At 40.4% G+C, this 18,818-nt stretch overlaps 1 protein-coding gene across 1 annotated transcript; it reads right to left on the bottom strand.

Annotated features, from left to right (window-relative positions):
- Window positions 1–6,881: 6,881 nt before the first annotated feature.
- LOC138898959 (uncharacterized) lies at window positions 6,882–7,217 on the bottom strand. Its single transcript, XM_070185069.1, has one exon. It carries the CDS (start codon window positions 7,215–7,217, stop codon window positions 6,882–6,884), a length of 336 nt encoding a protein of 111 aa, XP_070041170.1.
- Between the last annotated feature and the right edge of the window lie 11,601 nt (window positions 7,218–18,818).

Here is an 18,818-nt window from a genome sequence, read left to right as displayed (position 1 = left end):
TTCCCTCATACTCAATCTTATGTGACCTGGAATGCTTGGTATCAATTGGGCATTGAGGAGTTGTAAATGGCACTACAAATGTGGTACAAGATGTTTTCCATGCGTACTCGAGCGAATTATTATTGTCATCTTGCGGAAGGATGTTTTGTTGTTTCAGCTTAGTATCGGTATTTCCTGTGGTTTTGAGGCTATGCACAGATTGCTATGATATTCATGTGTCATTATCGCATAGTGTTGGTGTAATGGTATGGTGCGTGTCGATGTGTCAAGCTAGTGAATGACTCGAAATGAGGATCTCTCAGTGCATGGTTTAGGGGTTCGACATTTAATTCCAGTAGGGGGAAAGACAATCAGTATATGGATGCTCGGGCCTTGATTGATGGAGTAACGAGACTTGATATTTTCGAGCGTGGTGGAATTTTCATTTGTGACATGGAGTCGTCATCATTGTTTGAACACATTAAGGTTCGTCGGTGCTATGGTCTTCTTGATTTGCCTTCGGGGTAGGGTGTGGTGAAATAGTGTTTGAGAAGCGGTTGTCAGAGATAGTGGTGGGTAGCGGTTTTAGAATCGAATCGGCGTTTCGAATGTTGATGGCTAGAGAAAGATGACCTTGGAGGAGGCTTAGAGTTGGAAGAAATTTATTAGTTCATGTACAACAGAAATGGAATTTGATTTGATGCAACATTTGGGTAGCAAGGGATGAGGAAGGACATGGCGGGAAGTGTCTCGCGGTAGTTGAATTACTATTCGGTCAAGTATGAAAAGTAGAGGTTGAGAAGTTGCTTCAAGGAGATGGTTTAACCGAAGTAAGAGTGGCAGATTAGCATATGGATTCTGTGGTGGGATAGCCACGTGCCTTGAGAAAGTTTAGAGCGGTTTGGGAATCATGGTGGAAAAGTGACTAGGTCTACGGATTTTATTTGGGGTGGCTACTATACTGAGGAACATTGAATATAGCATAAAGGAGTTATCTTGAAATGAAGAGGGGTGTGAAAACATGATTATTGTTTCGGATCTAACATGACTTTAAGTTTGGAGCATATTGTCGGACTTTCAGTCGATGTCAATGGGGAATAAACAGACTTGTACAGCTGGTGGATGAGTATGGGCTCACGAGGGTTTACTGAATCCTTGGTAGTTGTACCTAGTGTAGCGTCATTGGAAGATGTCGGCATGGAATTCCAGTGGTGGGTTATATCCTGTGAGCAGGTTAGCGGTTGCGCGATGTTGATGAAGTTTCTATGAAGAGTTCTACTTACTACTCGGCAGGAGATCGAGTGTGCGATTATGGCTGATAATTCGAAATGTCTTATGAAAAGCTTAAAAAAGATTTAGAGAAATTTGGCGGGTTAAAGGTGCGAGATCATGGAAATTGAGAAGGAGGAATCTTTGTGGGTTCTAGGTTTATGTAATTGTAGCTTAAATCTAAGTGGGGGAGCCCCACCATCTACGATTGGGTCGCGTGGTTGTCTATTGGTGCAGTTTCTAGTTATCGGTTGATTGGTGGGTTATTATGACAAAGAAAATAAAATATCGGGGTTAATTCGAGCGGGGAACTTGATGAATGTGTTCTACACTTCGCCTTATCGATTCATGTGCAGTTTTGGGAAGATTCAAAGTTTATGCTTCTTGTGGATGTGATGTACAAGGAAAAGAATTCAGCTGGTTGCTTCTTTGAAAAGGTGTTCATGTGCTAGAAGAGAGTTGGATTTTGGTTATATTCGGTACCAGGTCAGAGTGGGTGACTCTCAACAACGGTCCTAGTGGGTTGAAGAATTTAAGCGTAAGGATTTCGGGTCCGATTTGTGGTTAGGGATCGAGTTTTTGCAGTGGATTATGAATGGGAGTTGGAGTGTTCTATGTTATCATCGGGTATGCGGTGCAGTATTGGAGGAAAGGAAGAAATATCTTTGGATTCGCGTAAGGTCTTGCAGAATGGGTATACCAGTTGGAGATGTTATTGTGCGCATAAGGAGGGTATGAAATGGTTCATGATTATTGAGACGATGTGGTCTCGTTATGTGGGTCACTCAGGATGAGTGCGGATTTAGTTCGTTATGTTTTGAATGGAGCTACTATTATTTCTAAGGCAAGTCGAGAGTAAATTGGAAGAAGTCGGGTCGGTTAATAATGGTTGAATCAGCATGATTGTGGCAATGAAAAGTTCCTTTAGCGTGTGAAGTTATACATGTGGTTTGTGGTTGCATGTGCGGGCTAGACAGCCACCATAACTTGATTGATTTGGGAGGTATTTTATTCAAATGGCCTTGTTGTGTAAATGGATTACAGAAGAGTCATGGCGGTTTAGATCATGACTTGAGGTTTGTATTTTCTGCGGTTTGGGAATTCAGTTGCGTGTTGCATTGGTTCTTCTGAAATGAACTAAGTGAAAGGTTTCTATCCAATGAAGTGTTCAATCTACTAATTGTACAGGGGTTATGATGAATTCATGTACTCTCGTGCAACGGCATGGTAAATGCAGCGAACGGTATGGAAATTTGGAAGTTAAGGACCAAGGTTGCGGTTCGGTGTTGACAGGAAGGTCACGAGCTCGGATGAGCAAGGGATACTTAAGAGGTTCAGAGTAAGCTGGCATTTTCTTTAGTGCCACCTTAGGACAGTGTCCTGTGTAAGGGGCTTTGTGTATTGATTTGCTTTACGGAATTAGTATGGTTGTGGTATGGATGTGCAGACTTTGTCACCTAGTGCGGAAGATAGTGGGAGCGTATCTCACAGGTAAATTTGTATAAGTGTGACATGTTAGTCACTTGATTGTTATAATTGGAGCCAAGTTTGGAGATTCTGGTACTAACGCTAACGTGATAGTTTATTCCTGGGAGGCGTTCTATTCCTTGGGTTGTGGACTATGTGAGTTTGTTCCGGATTTGACGGTCACTCTTATTTGCCATAAATAGGGCCATTGTGGACCCTTGAAAGGTTATTAGCCAAGTATGGTATGATCAGAATCGACTTGAGGTCCTTTGATGGGTTTAATGTGAATGTGTTCTCTACATCAGGTCGGATGTGTTTATTTGGCATAGCATTGCTTATGGAGGAGCCTTTGGGCATTGGATGTTATTCCCGTCGTCAGTTGTTCCATGCAAAACTCTATTGTGCCATGTGGGTTGTGAGACGGCTTGATTATTCGCACATGTGTTGTGATACCGTGTAGCTTGTGGTATTATGTGAGCAGGATGGCTCTCAAGATGCAGGTCATTTATTGCACCTTAGTCGTGCTTGTGTTTCGTAGCGTATGGTGCTATCCGTCTCCATAGGGTTACATTTTTTTTTTGCACTTGGCGTGCTTGTGGTTGATATTTGGGTATTTCGTAGGTATGAGTATTATGGCTTGATGGGTATTCCCTTATTTACTGTTATGCGTGGATCGGGTGGCACGCCGCCACAGGTATATTGTTTAGATCGGGTTGCACGCTGCAGTGATATCATGTGTGGATCGGGTTGCACGCCGCAACAGTGAGATGTTGAGTACGGTTCCCTACATCTATTCTTGTGCATTTTGTTTCTCATTCTCTAAGAAAGGTTCATAGCATCTTTTTGGTTGTTTTATTCATTACGCGGGCTGGGTAGTTTTTTTCCAGAGTTTGTTCTTCCTTATATGTCATATTCGAGTTGTAGCTTGTTGGCGCTTCGATGGCGCTGTATGCGATTTTAGATGGTATGTGAGGTGGCTTATTGCCCGAGCAGCTTGTACTGGGTGAGATGAGGTTATTGGACCTGAGGCCATTTCGAACAGATTTATATAAGGTATATTAGAGAGCAAATATCTTTATTCAATTTAGAATGAGGTAATGATCCTTGTTAGGAGGAGAGACTCCATGATTTGTTGATTCAGCAGGTGGTTATGAGTTTCTACACTACTCTTCCTGTCACGACCAAAAACTTAGCATGTCGTGATGGCGCCTAACAATGGTACTAGGCAAGCCTACACCTCAAAAACATTTCCAATATTTTTAAGTAAACAATGAAATAACACGGGGTTGAATAATTAAAGTTCTCATAAACTGGATAGAAAGTCAAAACTCAATACGGAAGTTCCCAAAACCAGGGTGTCATTGAGTACATGAGCGTCTATACAACACAAATCTAAAACTAATGTCGATGAAAAACTGAAACTAAATACATAAAGCTGAAAGATAGGAGAGAAGAGTCAAGGTCTGCGAACGCCGGGCAGATACCTTGAAATCTCCGAAATGGTCAAGCTGCTTAGATAATCAATACCTATCGGGTCCGTTAACACCTGAATCTGCACACAAAGTGCAGAGTATAGTGTGAGAACAACCAACTCAGTAAGTAACAAGGCTAACTATTGGACTGAAAGTAGTGACGAGCTTCACGGTTATAGTTCAATGTTAGAAAATACAGTACACAAAATAGGCATGCTTTCAAATTCAACAGTTAAAGCTTAAATAGATAATTTATGCCAAGTTCAATTGAAACATGATATAGTATTTCTCAGCAATTTCATAGCATTGATATATATGCCAGCTGAAGTACAAGAGTAATGAAATCAATGCATATTCTTAGAGTGACAGTCACTCAGTCCTCCCATTCACTCCAACCTCACAGTCACTCATTCCTCACAATCTCTCATTTCTCTCAGACACTCAGCACTCGTGCTCGTCACTCGTACTCGCACTCCGTAGGTACCTGCGCTCACTGGGGTGTACAGACTCCGGAGGGCCTCCTTCAGCCCAAGCGCTATAACAAGCCAATCATGGCATATATAAATAAAACATGTTGCGGCGTGCAGCCCGCTCCCATAAATATCCTCACAATCAGTCCCTCGGCCTCACTCAGTCATCAATCTCTCCAGTCTTTCGGGATCTCAATAATCATGATAATCAGCCCAAACAGCGATGATATAATGTAACAATAAAGAACAATAGAGACTAAGATATAATATGTAGTAAAACTATGACTGAGTACAAAACAGCAATTTAGCATATAATTCAACATGTAATACGACCTTTGTGGGTCCCTACAGTGCCAACACATATCCTAAACATGATTTCTAACATTATTTGTAGTTCACGTTTTATACCACATGGAGAATATATGGATAACAACAGATTATTCAACTATACAGTTCCATGGAATTTGACCAAGTCACAATTTTCTTCGGTGCACGCCCACACACCCGTCACCTAGCATGTGTGTCACCTCAAAACCAATCACATCACAATTAATACGGGGTTTCATACCCTCAGAACCAAATTTAGAGTTGTTACTTAACTCAATCCATGAAAATCCCTACTCCAACATGCCTTGCGAATCTAGACACAAACAGTTCGATACAATCAACATGAGCTAAAGAAATCAATTCCACAAGAAAATACTAAGTTATTAATCAAAAGTCAAAAGTCAACTCAAAAGTTGGCCCGCGGGCCCACGTCTCAAAATCTGATAAAAGTCATAAAATCTAAAAGCCCATTCAACCACAAGTCCAACCATATAAATTTTATCAAAATCCGACACCAAATCGTCACTCAAATCCCCAAATTAAACTCTCCAAATCCCTAGCCCCAAACTCCCAAATTGCACCTCAAAACTACACAATCTAGGTGGGAAAATCAATGGGGAAACATAATTATTGAATGAATTAAACCACAAGCGACTTACCTCAAGAATCCCTTAGAAATCCCTCTCAAAAACCGCCTAAGCCCGAGCTTGAAATATCCAAAATAAAGAAAATCTCGGAAACCCTCAAATTTAAAAACTGCCCAGGCTTTCCGCACCTGCGATAACTTAACCACACATGCGACTTCGTGGGTGCGACCAAACCTTTCGCTCTTGCGAAAAGCTTCGCGCTTGCGGACCAAGATTCCACGCATGTGGACACGCATTTGCGAGCACACTGCCGCTTCTACGGAGCCAGCTCCCTTTCCCATTTTTCGCTTCTGCGCTCGATACTTGCACCTGCGACCTCGCAGGTGCGGGCAAGCTCCTCGCACCTACGAGCACTACCCAGCTCCACTCCTGGTCGCTTCTGCGATAGCTTGTGTGCACATGCAGCATCGCACCTACGATCCAAACCCTTGCAAGTGTGATGCAACAGACCTGGTGCTTCAGCAATCCTTTAAACTCCCATTTCGATCCGTTAACCATCCGAACTCCACTCGAGGCCCCAGGGACCTCAACCAATTATACCAACAAGTCCTAAAACACGATATGAACTTAGTCAAGCCTTCAAATCACATCAAACAACATCAAAAACATGAATCGCACCCCAATTCAAGCCTATTGAAACTAAGGAAATTCCAACCTCTACAAGCGATGTCGAAACCTATCAAATCACGTCCGATTGTCCTCAAATTTTCACACAAGTCACAAATGACACTACAAAACTACTCAAACTCCCGGAAACCCAATACGAGCCCGGTATCCACAAAGTCCACTCTCGGTCAAACTTCCAAATTTCCAACTTTCGCCATTTCAAGCCTAACTCCACTACGGACCTCCAAATCACATTCTCGACACGTTCCTAAGTCCAAAATCACCCAACGGAGCTAATAGAATCATCAAAACTCTATTCTGGAGTTGTCTACACATAAGTTCACATCCGGTCAACCTTTTCAACTTAAGTTTTCATCCTTGAGACTAACTGTCTCAATTCATACTGAAACCTCTCCGATCCCGAGCCAACTACCATAGCAAGTCACATAACAACTGTAAATGGGGGAACAGGACTACAACTCTTGAAACGACCGACCGAGTCGTTACATCCTCCTCCTCTTAAACAAACGTTCATCCTCGAACAGGTCAAGAAACGTACCTAGAGTCTCAAATAGGCGAGGATATCTGCTTCGCATCTCCCGCTCGGTCTCCTAAGTAGCCTCCTCAACTGGCTGGCCTCTCCATTACACCTTCACTAAATCTAGGTCCTTAGACCTCAACTTTCGAACCTGTCGATCCAAAATGTCGATCGACTCCACATCATAAGTCAAATAACCATCCAAGTGAACCGTGCTAACATCCAACACATGAGATAGATCACTGACATACTTCCGGAGCACAGAAATATGAAATATTGGATGCACACTCGACAAACTAGGTAGAAAGGCAAGCTTGTAAGCAACCTCTTTGATCCTCTGAAGCACCTCAAACGGCCACCAAGGGCTTAACTTGTCCTTATTGCCAAACCTCATAACACCCTTCATGGGTGACACCTTGAGCAGAACCTTCTCCCCAACCATGTAAGCAACATCGCAAACCTTCCGATCAGCATAACTCTTCTGTCTAGACTGCGCTGGGCGAAGCCGATCCTGAATCAATTTAACCTTTTCCAAAGCACCCTGAACCAAGTCAGTACCTAATAGCCTAGCCTCCCCTGGCTCAAATCAACCCACTAGAGATCGACATTGTCTCCCATACAAAGCCTCATAAGGAGCCATCTAAATGCTCGACTGGTAGTTGTTGTTGTAGTCAAACTCCACGAGCTGACTGTCCGTCCGTCTGAGGGTGAAATGATGTACTCAACTCAACCTGGGTGCCCAACTCTCGCTGCACGGCTCTCCAAAGCTGTGATGTAAACTGCATGCCCCGATCTGAAATAATGGACACCGGCACACCAGGAAGGCGACAATCTTGCGGATGTAAATCTCAGCCAACCGCTTCTAAGAATAAGTAGTCCCAACTGGAATGAAGTGCGCGGACTTGGTCAGCCAATCCACAATCACCCAAATAGCATCAAATTTCCTCTAAGTCTGTGGGAGCCAAACTACAAAATCCATGGTGATCCGCTCCCATTTGCACTTGGGAATCTCTAGTCTCTAAAGCAATCCACCCGGTCTCTGATGCTCATACTTCACCTGCTGATAGTTAAGGCACCGAGCTACAAACCCCACTATATTCTTCTTCATTCTTCTCCACAAATAATGTTGCCTCAAGTCCTGGTACATCTTCGCGGCACCTGGATGAATGGAATACCGCAAATTATGGGCCTTCTAAAGAATCAACTCACGTAGCCCATCTACATTAGGCACACAAATCTGACCCTGCATACTCAACACCCCATCATCCCCAATAGTAACATCCTTGGCATCATCGTGTTGAATCGTGTCCTTAAGGACAAGCAAATGGGGATCGACATACTGGCACTCTCTGATGCAATCATATAAGGAAGACCGAGAAATCACACAAGCTAGAACCCAGCTATGCTCCGAAACATCTAATCTCATAAACCGGTAGGCCAAGGCCTGAACATCAACTGCAAGAGGTCTCTCACCAACAGGAATGAATGCAAGGCTACCCATACTCACCGCCTTTCTACTCAAGGCATCGGCTACCATATTAGCCTTCTCGGGATAATACAAAATGGTAATATCACAGTCCTTTAGCAGCTCCAACCATCTTCGTTGCCTCAAATTTAGATCTTTTTATTTTAACAAGTGATGGAGACTCCGATGATCTGTAAATACCTCACAAGACACACCATAGAGATAGTGCCTCCAAATCTTCACTGCATGAACGATGGATGCCAACTCCAAATCATGAACAAGGTAGTTCTTCTCATGAGGCTTCAATTGACGTGAAGCATAAGCAATCACTCTATCTCCCTACAGCAATACGCACCCAGTACCAATTCGAGAAGCATCACAATACACTGTATAAGAACCAGAAGTTGAAGGTAGAACTAAAACTGGAGTTGTGGTCAAGGCAGTCTTGAGCTTCTAAAAGCTCTCCTCACACTCATCCGACAACCTGAAAAGAGCACCCTTCTGGGTCAATTTGGTCAAAGGCGATGCACTCTGCCAAAATATTTTGAAAAATTTGGGAGTTAGTCGAATTTTGGGGATTGAGATGTTTGATAGAAGAGTAGAGTTATGTTAGGTGTTTGGGGCGGACTTTACTCCTCATTCGACGATGAATGATCCTAAGTGGGGGAGGATGTAAGGCCCCATAAAAATTGTACCAAGGAATTTGAGGTTTTGTAGTGCCGAGGTAGACTTATGTGTTTGAGGAGTTGATCGAAATCTTTTGGCAGAAGAAGGCAGTTCTGCAGTCAAGTTCGCGACCGCAGAACTACTCCGCGGGCCGCATAATCATCGCGGAGTTGAGCAGATAATTTGTTGAATTTTGAAGGTTGTTATGTGGTCCATTATTCAATCGCAAAGTTGTTTCGCAGTCCGCACATCCGTCGCAGATTTAGCATGAAGAAATTTGAAGAGTGATTCTGTGGTCCACTCCATGGCCGCATAAGTGGTCTGTAGACTGCAGACCTGTCGCAGACCGGTCCAGACCATTCCAATTTTTTGTATCACTTTCGTGGTCCATTTTGCGGGCCGTATATCTGTTCTGCCGTCCATTCTATGACCGCAGACATGAGTTCGTAGGGTCCATTTTCCTATTTTTATAACCCAACCCCATTTTGATAAATAGCCTTAGGGGCTCATTTTGAAGAGAATGTCTGATGATTTTAGAGAGAGGTAAGAGTATTTTAGAGAGAGAAGGAGGAAATCTAATCACCCATTCTTGTACCAATCTTCAAGAATCAAGGAAGCCACTCTAGATTATCATCTATCCGGATAAGTCCTACTCCTAAGCTTTCATGCAAGAGGCTATGAGTTCAAGTATATTGTGGGGTTGGAAATAGGCCATTCATGTGACAATAGGTTGTAGTATGTGTATAGGTCAAAATCTGCCATAGAATACTTAGGGTAATATAGCAATAAGGAAAGAGTCAGTCGAGATCAGCAATGGAGTAGCGAGATTCGTGGTCGATATGTCAACAATGACCGAGGTCGAGCACCGTTGACAGAACGGTACCAACTAATTTTTGAAATAGGATATTAAAGAGAATATTCTAGTAAATATTCTCTGCACTTGTACTATTAGGGTTTGTTAGAGACATGTCTCTCATAAATAAGGAAAAAAGGCAAGGAAGAAGGGTATGTAATATTCACTTGATAAGAATACTTTTCAGAAGAAGATTCTCTCTCTCTCTCTCTCTCTCTCTCTCTCTCTCTCTCTCTCTCTAGCAAAGATACAAACATTACTTTTTTATCAACAGTCTTGCTCATGTTATTCGACACTTTTCCATCAGATCCGAGGATAGTTCGAACAATCTAGGATTTATCTGTCATGCATCATTATCAGAAGGAACAATCATCTAACTCATTCATTATTTGGTGAATCATTCCGTCTATTTACTTAAATGTCATTTATTATTATTTATTGCTAGTTACTCCTCCATTATTGCTCATACTTTTAGAATATTTAATGCATGATATCATTAATCCTCCACTGGAACTGCCCCAGGTTATCCGTATTTCCAAAATCCATGTTTAGAAATATTATTATTAACTAGGTTTAATCAATCATTACATAAATATAAAGGTTTAACCGAAAGTTATACTTTTTGGTCAAACAGTATGTGGGGTTAATGAACCATTTTGGTTAGTTTCTTGTTGAAATTGGTCGAGAGAGGAAGGGATTACCATTATAGAGCTATGTAGTCTATTTTGCATCCTAGTTGTTTGACAAAATTCCTAAGAGAGTTACACCATGGGAATCCTTCTAATTATTAACTGATTTTCGCTTTCTTCCTATAGATTGTTATTGCTAGAAGTGTTGGGGGTGTTGTAGTAACTTAAGGAAAGCTCAAACAAGGTATGTTGGCTAAACTTCTTTCTTAGAATCGAATTCCATAATGTTCCCGTAAATTTCAAGTATGGTTGGCCCAGGTTCCTAATTCCTATGTTCCGAGTCGTTCCCAATGAATTCGATTTTCCCAAATAAGCGTTATTTTGAAAGATGTATATACTCAAAACGTGTTCCAATTATTCCTATCTCATTATGATCTCCTTCGGGAATGTGTTCGAGTATGGTTTAGGTGTTAAAATATTATAACTTCAATTTATGTTTCAAATGAAAGTTCATTATGCTTAACTTGGAAAGATAACCCAATGTGCTTAAGTTTCATGTAGCTCATATACATATCAAATCCTTATTTCCAATTGCCCTTACAGTTGATAAACTATGACGATGTTTGGAAGTAAAAGAAGTGAGGGTGAGATATAAAATGTGGTCAGGGTTGTTGTAACTAATGCATATGATTTGAACCCGTGTTACAATCGTAAATCACCATGCTCCGCTTTATAAATATTTCCAATGTGAATTAAGTTCTTACATACTCATGAGTTGAGATTAGGCATTGCCCTTTTTGGGAAAAGTATTTCAAGAATAAGTGGTGTACCACTCATTTATGATTTTAACTTGTGCTTCAATTGCTAGTCATTTTGCTCCATTCCTTGGAAAGAAAATGATTGTGTTTAAAGCCTTCATCACTAATAAACTTGAATATGATTTTCGGAATATTTGATATGTTGATGTTTGTGATGATGATCCTTGAAAGTAAAGAAATGAAAGTGTGGAATATGAGATACGGGCACCGTGCCATGAATGAAGAATTATAAGTATGGCCAAGAGAGCCAAGGAAATAACAATGTTGTGAATGGTTGAAAGTAATAATGAAGATATATATAGTGTGAAAGATAATGAGGTGAATATAAAATATATTTGTACTTTTGTTTCCATTATGTGCAAAACAATTTTTTTTTGGGAGTATCATTAGTCACCGAGGAAGAGTAGGTTGGAATAACCTAACCTCGAAACTACACGTGTCGGTGTAGGGTGCATTGTGATTATTCCCCTTATTTGGGATGCGATTGTGGTGATGCGAATATTCCCCTTTATTGGGATGATATGATTACTAGAAAAGGGTGATGTCGATCCACACGGTATTGTGGTAAGACGGCCTAGCCGGTCGGGTCGTGATCGGACACCATGCCACATATGGTGGTGATTGTGCTGGAAATTATTGAAATTGTGATTGAGATTATGATTGTGTACACCTCCACCCACACACATTGAGGTGAGGCGGCGGGGCCTCTTTTTGTAAAGATTGTGATTATGATACACCTCCACCAGCATACATTGGGGTGAGGCGGCGGGCCCGCTTTGCATATATTGAATGTCTTTGGATGAGACGGCCTAGCTGATCGGGCCGTGATTGGACTCCGTGCTAAAACACGGTGGTATATCGGTACTAATGATCTCCCAACCAAAAACAAATATATATTATATCTGTATTTTGAAAATTGTTATGTTTTAAACTTGGTATTTGGATATTGTTGATTGTTACTTGTTTCCATAGTTTTTCCCCCTTTCTTATATTGGCATTCTATTCTAAAAGAGGACATTTATCTTTAGATACTAGTACTATTCCATATGTAATAATGTGCCTTTTGTCAGGGGCACTGCATCTTCAATGGATGCAAGTGGTTCGTTAGCGGGCAGCTTTGACCCTCGTTAGACGTTATTCCCTATTCAGCAGGTTTTGGTGAGCCCTACTCTGTTCTGGGCTATATGTCATTTGACATTGTATTTTGTGCTTTGAGGAATAGCCGGGGACTTGTCGCCGACACTTCCATTCTTCACTTTTGTTGTACTTAGAGGCTGCCTAGACAGGTTGTGGGTGGTGTCTGATGTTGGGAATTGAACTAGAAATATTTGTATTTGGAAAACATGTTTTTCATCATATCTATAAACTTGTAATATTTTGGAAATCGTAAATGGATACCTTTTGAATAATGGAAAAAAAAATGTGGAACAATTTATTCTCCTCATGTATATCTCTTGATATTGATTTTATATTGGTCATGGGTAAGATTGGATAGAAGGCATCAAGTAGGCTTCCTTGACTAGGGTATCTCAGTTGAGCGTTGGTCGCGCTCCCCAAGGTCGGGGCGTGACAACGTGAAATTAGTACACATGTTAATCTATGATTTCCACCTCGATAGGGTCAATGTAGTTCTTATCTGGATGTTGAATCATGGATAATAAGGTTGCAAGAGCGTTGGCAAACTCGTTATGGATCATGAGAACGTGCTTGAACTCAATCTTTGTGAACTTCTTGCATAACTCTTTTACACAGTGCAGGTATGGAAGGATCTTGACATTTTTGGTAGACCACTCCCCTGGGACTTGATGTATCAATATATCGGAATCCCCTATGACCAAAAGCTCTTTGATGTTCATGTTGACTGCCATCCTGATCCCTAGGCTGCATGCTTCATACTCGGCCATATTATTGGTGCAAGGGAATATTATCTTTGTTGATGCTGGATAGTGCTGTCCTATTTCCTAAATTAGGACTGCCCCAATTCCTACTCCTTTGAAATTTGCTGCTCCGTCGAACAACATTCTCCATCCAGGGTATGACTCTGCAATATCTTCTCCGACGAACAATACCTCCTAGTCGGGAAAGGAGGTAGTGAGCGGCTCATAATCCTTGTCCACTGGATTCTCTACAAGGTGGTCGGCTAGATCTTGTCCTTTAGCTTTTTGGGTTATGTATAATGTCACACCCCGACCTCGGGGAGCGCAACCAGCGCTCAACCGAGATACCCTGGTCGAGCAAGCATGCACAATGCCATCTACCCGACTCATCCAAGATTAAAGAGAAGATATATTTCATTAATTACACAATGAGAAGGTAACATGAACAATACAAATTTGATTACCGTTAGAACTTCATTCAAGATTTCCCCAAAATATTACATTACACGTTTATAGTTAGAAGTGGGAAACATATGATACAAATACCACATTTCTAATTTGAATTCCCGAAACAAAGGTACCACCCACGCTATACCTGTGGAGCCTCTAATAGATACAAAAGAGTAGCATGATGGTGCATGGAATAAGGGTCCGGCTATACCTAAAAATAATATACACAAAGGACAAGAGATACAAGACCTCGAAATGAAATGGGGCTCACCAAGTCAGCTGAGGAAAAGGTATGCTGCTATCACCGATCAATGCCACCTGTTATGGAACCACCTACATCCATTAAAGATGCAGCGCCTCCAGCAAAAAGGGACATTAGTACATATGGAATAGTACTAGTATGTAAAACTATACACCATCTCAATAGAACGAGTAACAGTAAAAGGAGAAGGAAACATGAAATCAATAAGAGCCTCAAATAGTATCAAGGGGTCACATTAGGAGAAAAGTAAGTTTCAATATTTTTAAGTTAGGAAATCTTTAGTACCGATATACCACCGTAGTTTTAGCACGGATTCAGATCTCATACCGATCGGCTAAGACATCTCACCCTAAGACATCCACTCACAACACCAGAATGTGTGCAGCATAGCGTCCGATCTCAGTCTGATCGACTAAGCCATCTCACCACAATGCCGTGTGGGTCGACATCACATCACATCACATCTTGCTAGTAGTAATCTCATCCCATTTAAGGGGAAATATCTCAACACCACAATCTCATCCTATTTAAGGGGAAACAATCTCATCACATTAACACGGAGATTTACCCGTCAATCACTCCTACACCGGCACGTGTAGTTTCGGGGTTAGGTTATTTCGACCTACCCTTCCTCGGTGACTAAACGATACTCCCAAAGCATTTATTATTTAAAGTATTTCCAACCCATTTCAACATCTTTTACACGTTTCTCAGTTTTATTGGCACTAGTGGCCCAAATGTAATATCATTCTTGGCACGTTGGCCGTATCTCATATTTCATGCTCATCTCTTTCACTTTCAAACATCACCACGGATCATCAACAACAGAGCATTTCTATTCAAGACTTTGAGTACACATGTGAGCAAATAAGAGTCTTAAGCACATTGAGATTTCTACACAATTTGGCATAATAACTCTCATTTGAAACACAACTTAAAGTCATAACATTTAGATACGCAACTCATACTTTGAACACATTTTCAAATAGTAACATAACATGGCAAGAGCATTTGGAATACATATTGGACATATATCATTTGACACAAACTTTCTCAGAATAGTCAAGTTATAATGAACAACTCGGGAAATACAAGGACATCGTAGGAGTCAATTCTAAGAGAGACGACGTTTAGCCAACATACCTCGCTTTGAGTTTCCTTAAATTACTACAATATTTTGGAAAGCGTAGCAACTTTGATCTATTTAGAAACATAACAAAATTGAACATAAATTAGGAAGGAGTTCATTGTTCCAGCTCATTAGAGCATTTTATCAAACACTAGGTGGACATTATGATTTCAAGGTCCTCCTATGGTGGATTCCTTCATCCCACTACCCAAAGTCTACCCAATTGAGCTCAAAAATCTTCCCACAAACATGGATAGTACATGCATGCATAATGAACGACTCCCACACCCAATTATTGCTTTTCTCATTAATATAACCTGTCCAGTTAGATTTGCAATCGAAATAATACTATAAATAACAGAGAAGAGTATAATAACAAATATGGGAAGCAGTAATTGTTTACTAAAAGAAATCATGGTCAGTTTTATCAACATCACAACCCATCCTTTTCTTAAAGCGATAACCACCAAATGACATAGTAAATCCACGAATCTTCATAGTATGAGGAATGTGTTCAAGATATCAAGTTAAATGACACGGCAACACCCTTCATGCATTTATCTCATCCTCACCAATTAAATAAATGTATGTCAAATGTATTGGCAGGGCAACACCCTTCGTGCATTTATCTCATCCGCACAAAGTAAATGTCACGACCCAATTTCCCCTATAGGCCGTGATGGCGCCCAACGTCGTCGCTATGCAAGCCAACAATGATCTACCCATGCAATTGTTCTTTTTAATAAATTTCCAAGCAGTTGAATTTCATTTATCAAGAAAATAAGGAGTAGAAAATTCAATAAAGTAAAGCGAAAGCTAATGAGAGAGAAAATGAAGTGAAATAAATGCTCCATAAAGCATAAAGTCTACTAGCATGTATTCCAAGACCTGGTATCACAAGCATAAAGTCTCCTAGCATGTGTTCCAAGACCCGGTGTCACATGTGCGGAAGTCCCTATGCCTTGCAATCCACACGTGTAACGGTGAAATAATTTCTCTGGAAGGCCATATGCCATTCCCTTTCTTGGACCACCAACACATTGTAACCAAATCCTTTCATCGTCCTCGTCTGAAGGTCATGTTGTCTCGCTTGAGTCAGTTGCTTGCTGACTTTGATGGAACTCCTCCAAGTTACTTTTATAGCGATCCTACATATAAAATAGGAAATTAGCATATAAATAATATTATAAACACAATTATAACTTGCATGAAATTTGGAAGTTTACATAGGTAATCTCAGCCCGGTCCTCCACCCACTTATTTGGATCTGAGGCGTTCTTCTTCTTCCGAATGTGGGTCTCTAGAAATAATTCATCGTGATTTATTTTTCTCCCATATTGTTTTTACCTTCAAATAAAATGAAATATTTTAAATAAATTGAATTGAATTGAATTGAATATAATTACAAATGATTATTATAAGGCGTTACAAAATTACCAAGCGTCTCCTAATCGTCCCCATGCTGATAGCAACCACACAGTGTGAGGAGCCACCATTCTCAGATGCTCGTGCTTTCTTTCTTTGTTCATTTTTCTTTTGAATTTCTTCAGTTCCTCACTGTCTCAATAAATCCTCCCATAAATGCGGGAGACACCAATCAGGCTTCTTATGTATCTCGCGAGTAGCTGAGAAAGAGTCTGACAGTCACTTACGGGCCTTGTACTCAAATATTTTCGTAACGACCTCTTTATATCGGTCTTCCCATGAACTTCATCTGTAAATCATGTATAACTTTAGATGGAGAAATAATTTTTATAACTCTTAACATTTATAAAAATGTGTTTGTACCTCAAACTCATTGAAAATTTGCTACTTAAGGTTGAAGGGAAAATCACTCCAAGTCGTATAGGCATTATTATACAGCTTGCTAATGGCATTGGTGATTATCTTTGTAGTCTCGTGACTTAGGTGGAACCTGTAAAATAGTAATAAAAATATATGAATCAGTTAGTTTAAAAATTATAAAAATAAATGGTAACTTGTATCTGGAGTGCTAATACGTCTTTAATTCTAGGCCCACGAACTCCGTAGCTGCCCCTCGCCGAATATCTGCACACAAGGTGTTAAAGTGTAGTATGAGTACAACCGACCCTATGTACTCAGTAAGTATCTTGACTAACCTCGGTGAAGTAGTGGCGAGGTTTTATTAGTCAGAAGATACTCACTAATATAACCTATCCAGATAGATTTGCAATTGAAATAATACTATAAATAACAGAGAAGAGTATAATAACAAATATTTGAAGCAGTAATTGTTTACTAAAAGAAATCATGGTCAGTTTTATCAACATCACAACCCATCCTTTTCTTAAAGAGATAACCACCAAATGACATAGTAAATCCATGAATCTTCATAGTATGAGGAATGTGTTCAAGATATCAAGTTAAATGACACGGCAACACCCTTCATGCATTTATCTCATCCTCACCAATTAAATGAATGTATGACAAATGTATTGGCACGGCAACACCCGCCGTGCATTTATCTCATCCGCACAAAGTATATATCACGACCCAATTTTCCCTATAGGCCGTGATGGCGCCCAACGTCGCCGCTAGGCAAGCCAACGCTGATCTACCCATGCAATTGTTCTTTTTTATAAATTTCCAAGCAGTTGAATTTCATTTATCAAGAAAATAAGGAGTAGAAAATTCAATAAAGTAAAGCGAAAGCTAATGAGAGAGAAAATGCAGTGAAATAAATGCTCCATAAAGCATAAAGTCTACTAGCATGTGTTCCAAGACCTGGTGTCACAAGCATAAAGTCTCCTAGCATGTGTTCCAAGACCTGGTGTCACAAGCATAAAGTCTCCTAGCATGTGTTCCAAGACCCGTTGTCACAAATGTATGAGCAACTAGTAGAATATACCAAACTCTACACTATTGTCTGAAATAGAGTAGACAAAAAATAAATGCAAAAGAGAGAGATTCCAAGTGCTGCAAAACGGACTCAGAAGAGCAGCTCACCACTAGGCCTCGGGGTAATGTGGGTGCGCACAGAAATAACTTCTAGATGCACATGGCTTAGATCCTAAACGATTAGTGCAGAAGTGTAGCGCGAGTACATAAACAACATGTACCCAGTAAGTATCCGGTCTAACCTCGAAGAAGTAGTGATGAGGGGTCAACATCGACACTTACTATAGGCTAACAATAAAATACAGAAATGCTAAGTAGACATGGAGTTTGTGAATAAAAATATTAACACGATGACAACAGTGATTAAATAATTATTTAACTAATAGTAAATTCCAAGAGTCTTCCATTAGCACATACTAATTCCAAATAAATTTTGAATAAATAAAGAAATTATAATCTCTCAATTCATGAAAAATAATATCAAGTGTGTTCGAGTTTCAAGCATTAACACGCACGATTTATCCCGAGGTCGTACGACCCAATCTAGAATAATATGTACACTGCCGAGGGTCGAGCAGCACGGACCATAGATGCATCTATTATACTGTCGAGGCATTCGGCCTGCTCCACAAAAAGAGAGGATACATTATGAACATCAGATTTAAAAGCTATTATAAGGCTAATACACAATGAAGAATAATTTCTATTAACGGTCAAGTAACCCGCCAAACTCAAGTAAGTGAAATTCGGTCTTTACAAATCCTTTAACAAGTTTCAATATAATTTAACCACTTTAATTAACAAGTAGGGTGCAAACATCACAAGTATTTCATAATTTGGGTCCTAAACTACCCGGACTTAAGCATAATTAGTAGCTACGCACGGACTCTCGTCACCTCGTGCATACGTAGCCCCCACAATTAAAATCAAATAGTAATTTAAATCACATATGGGGTAAATTTCCTCTTACAAGGTTAGGCAAGAGACTTACCTTGTCTCAAAGCTCACTTTCCGGCCACAAAATTACTGTAAGGA

Source organism: Nicotiana tomentosiformis, chromosome 9, assembly GCF_000390325.3.
Source record: "Nicotiana tomentosiformis chromosome 9, ASM39032v3, whole genome shotgun sequence".
Taxonomy (NCBI): Eukaryota; Viridiplantae; Streptophyta; class Magnoliopsida; order Solanales; family Solanaceae; genus Nicotiana; species Nicotiana tomentosiformis.
This window is presented reverse-complemented; position numbering and strand designations above follow the sequence as displayed.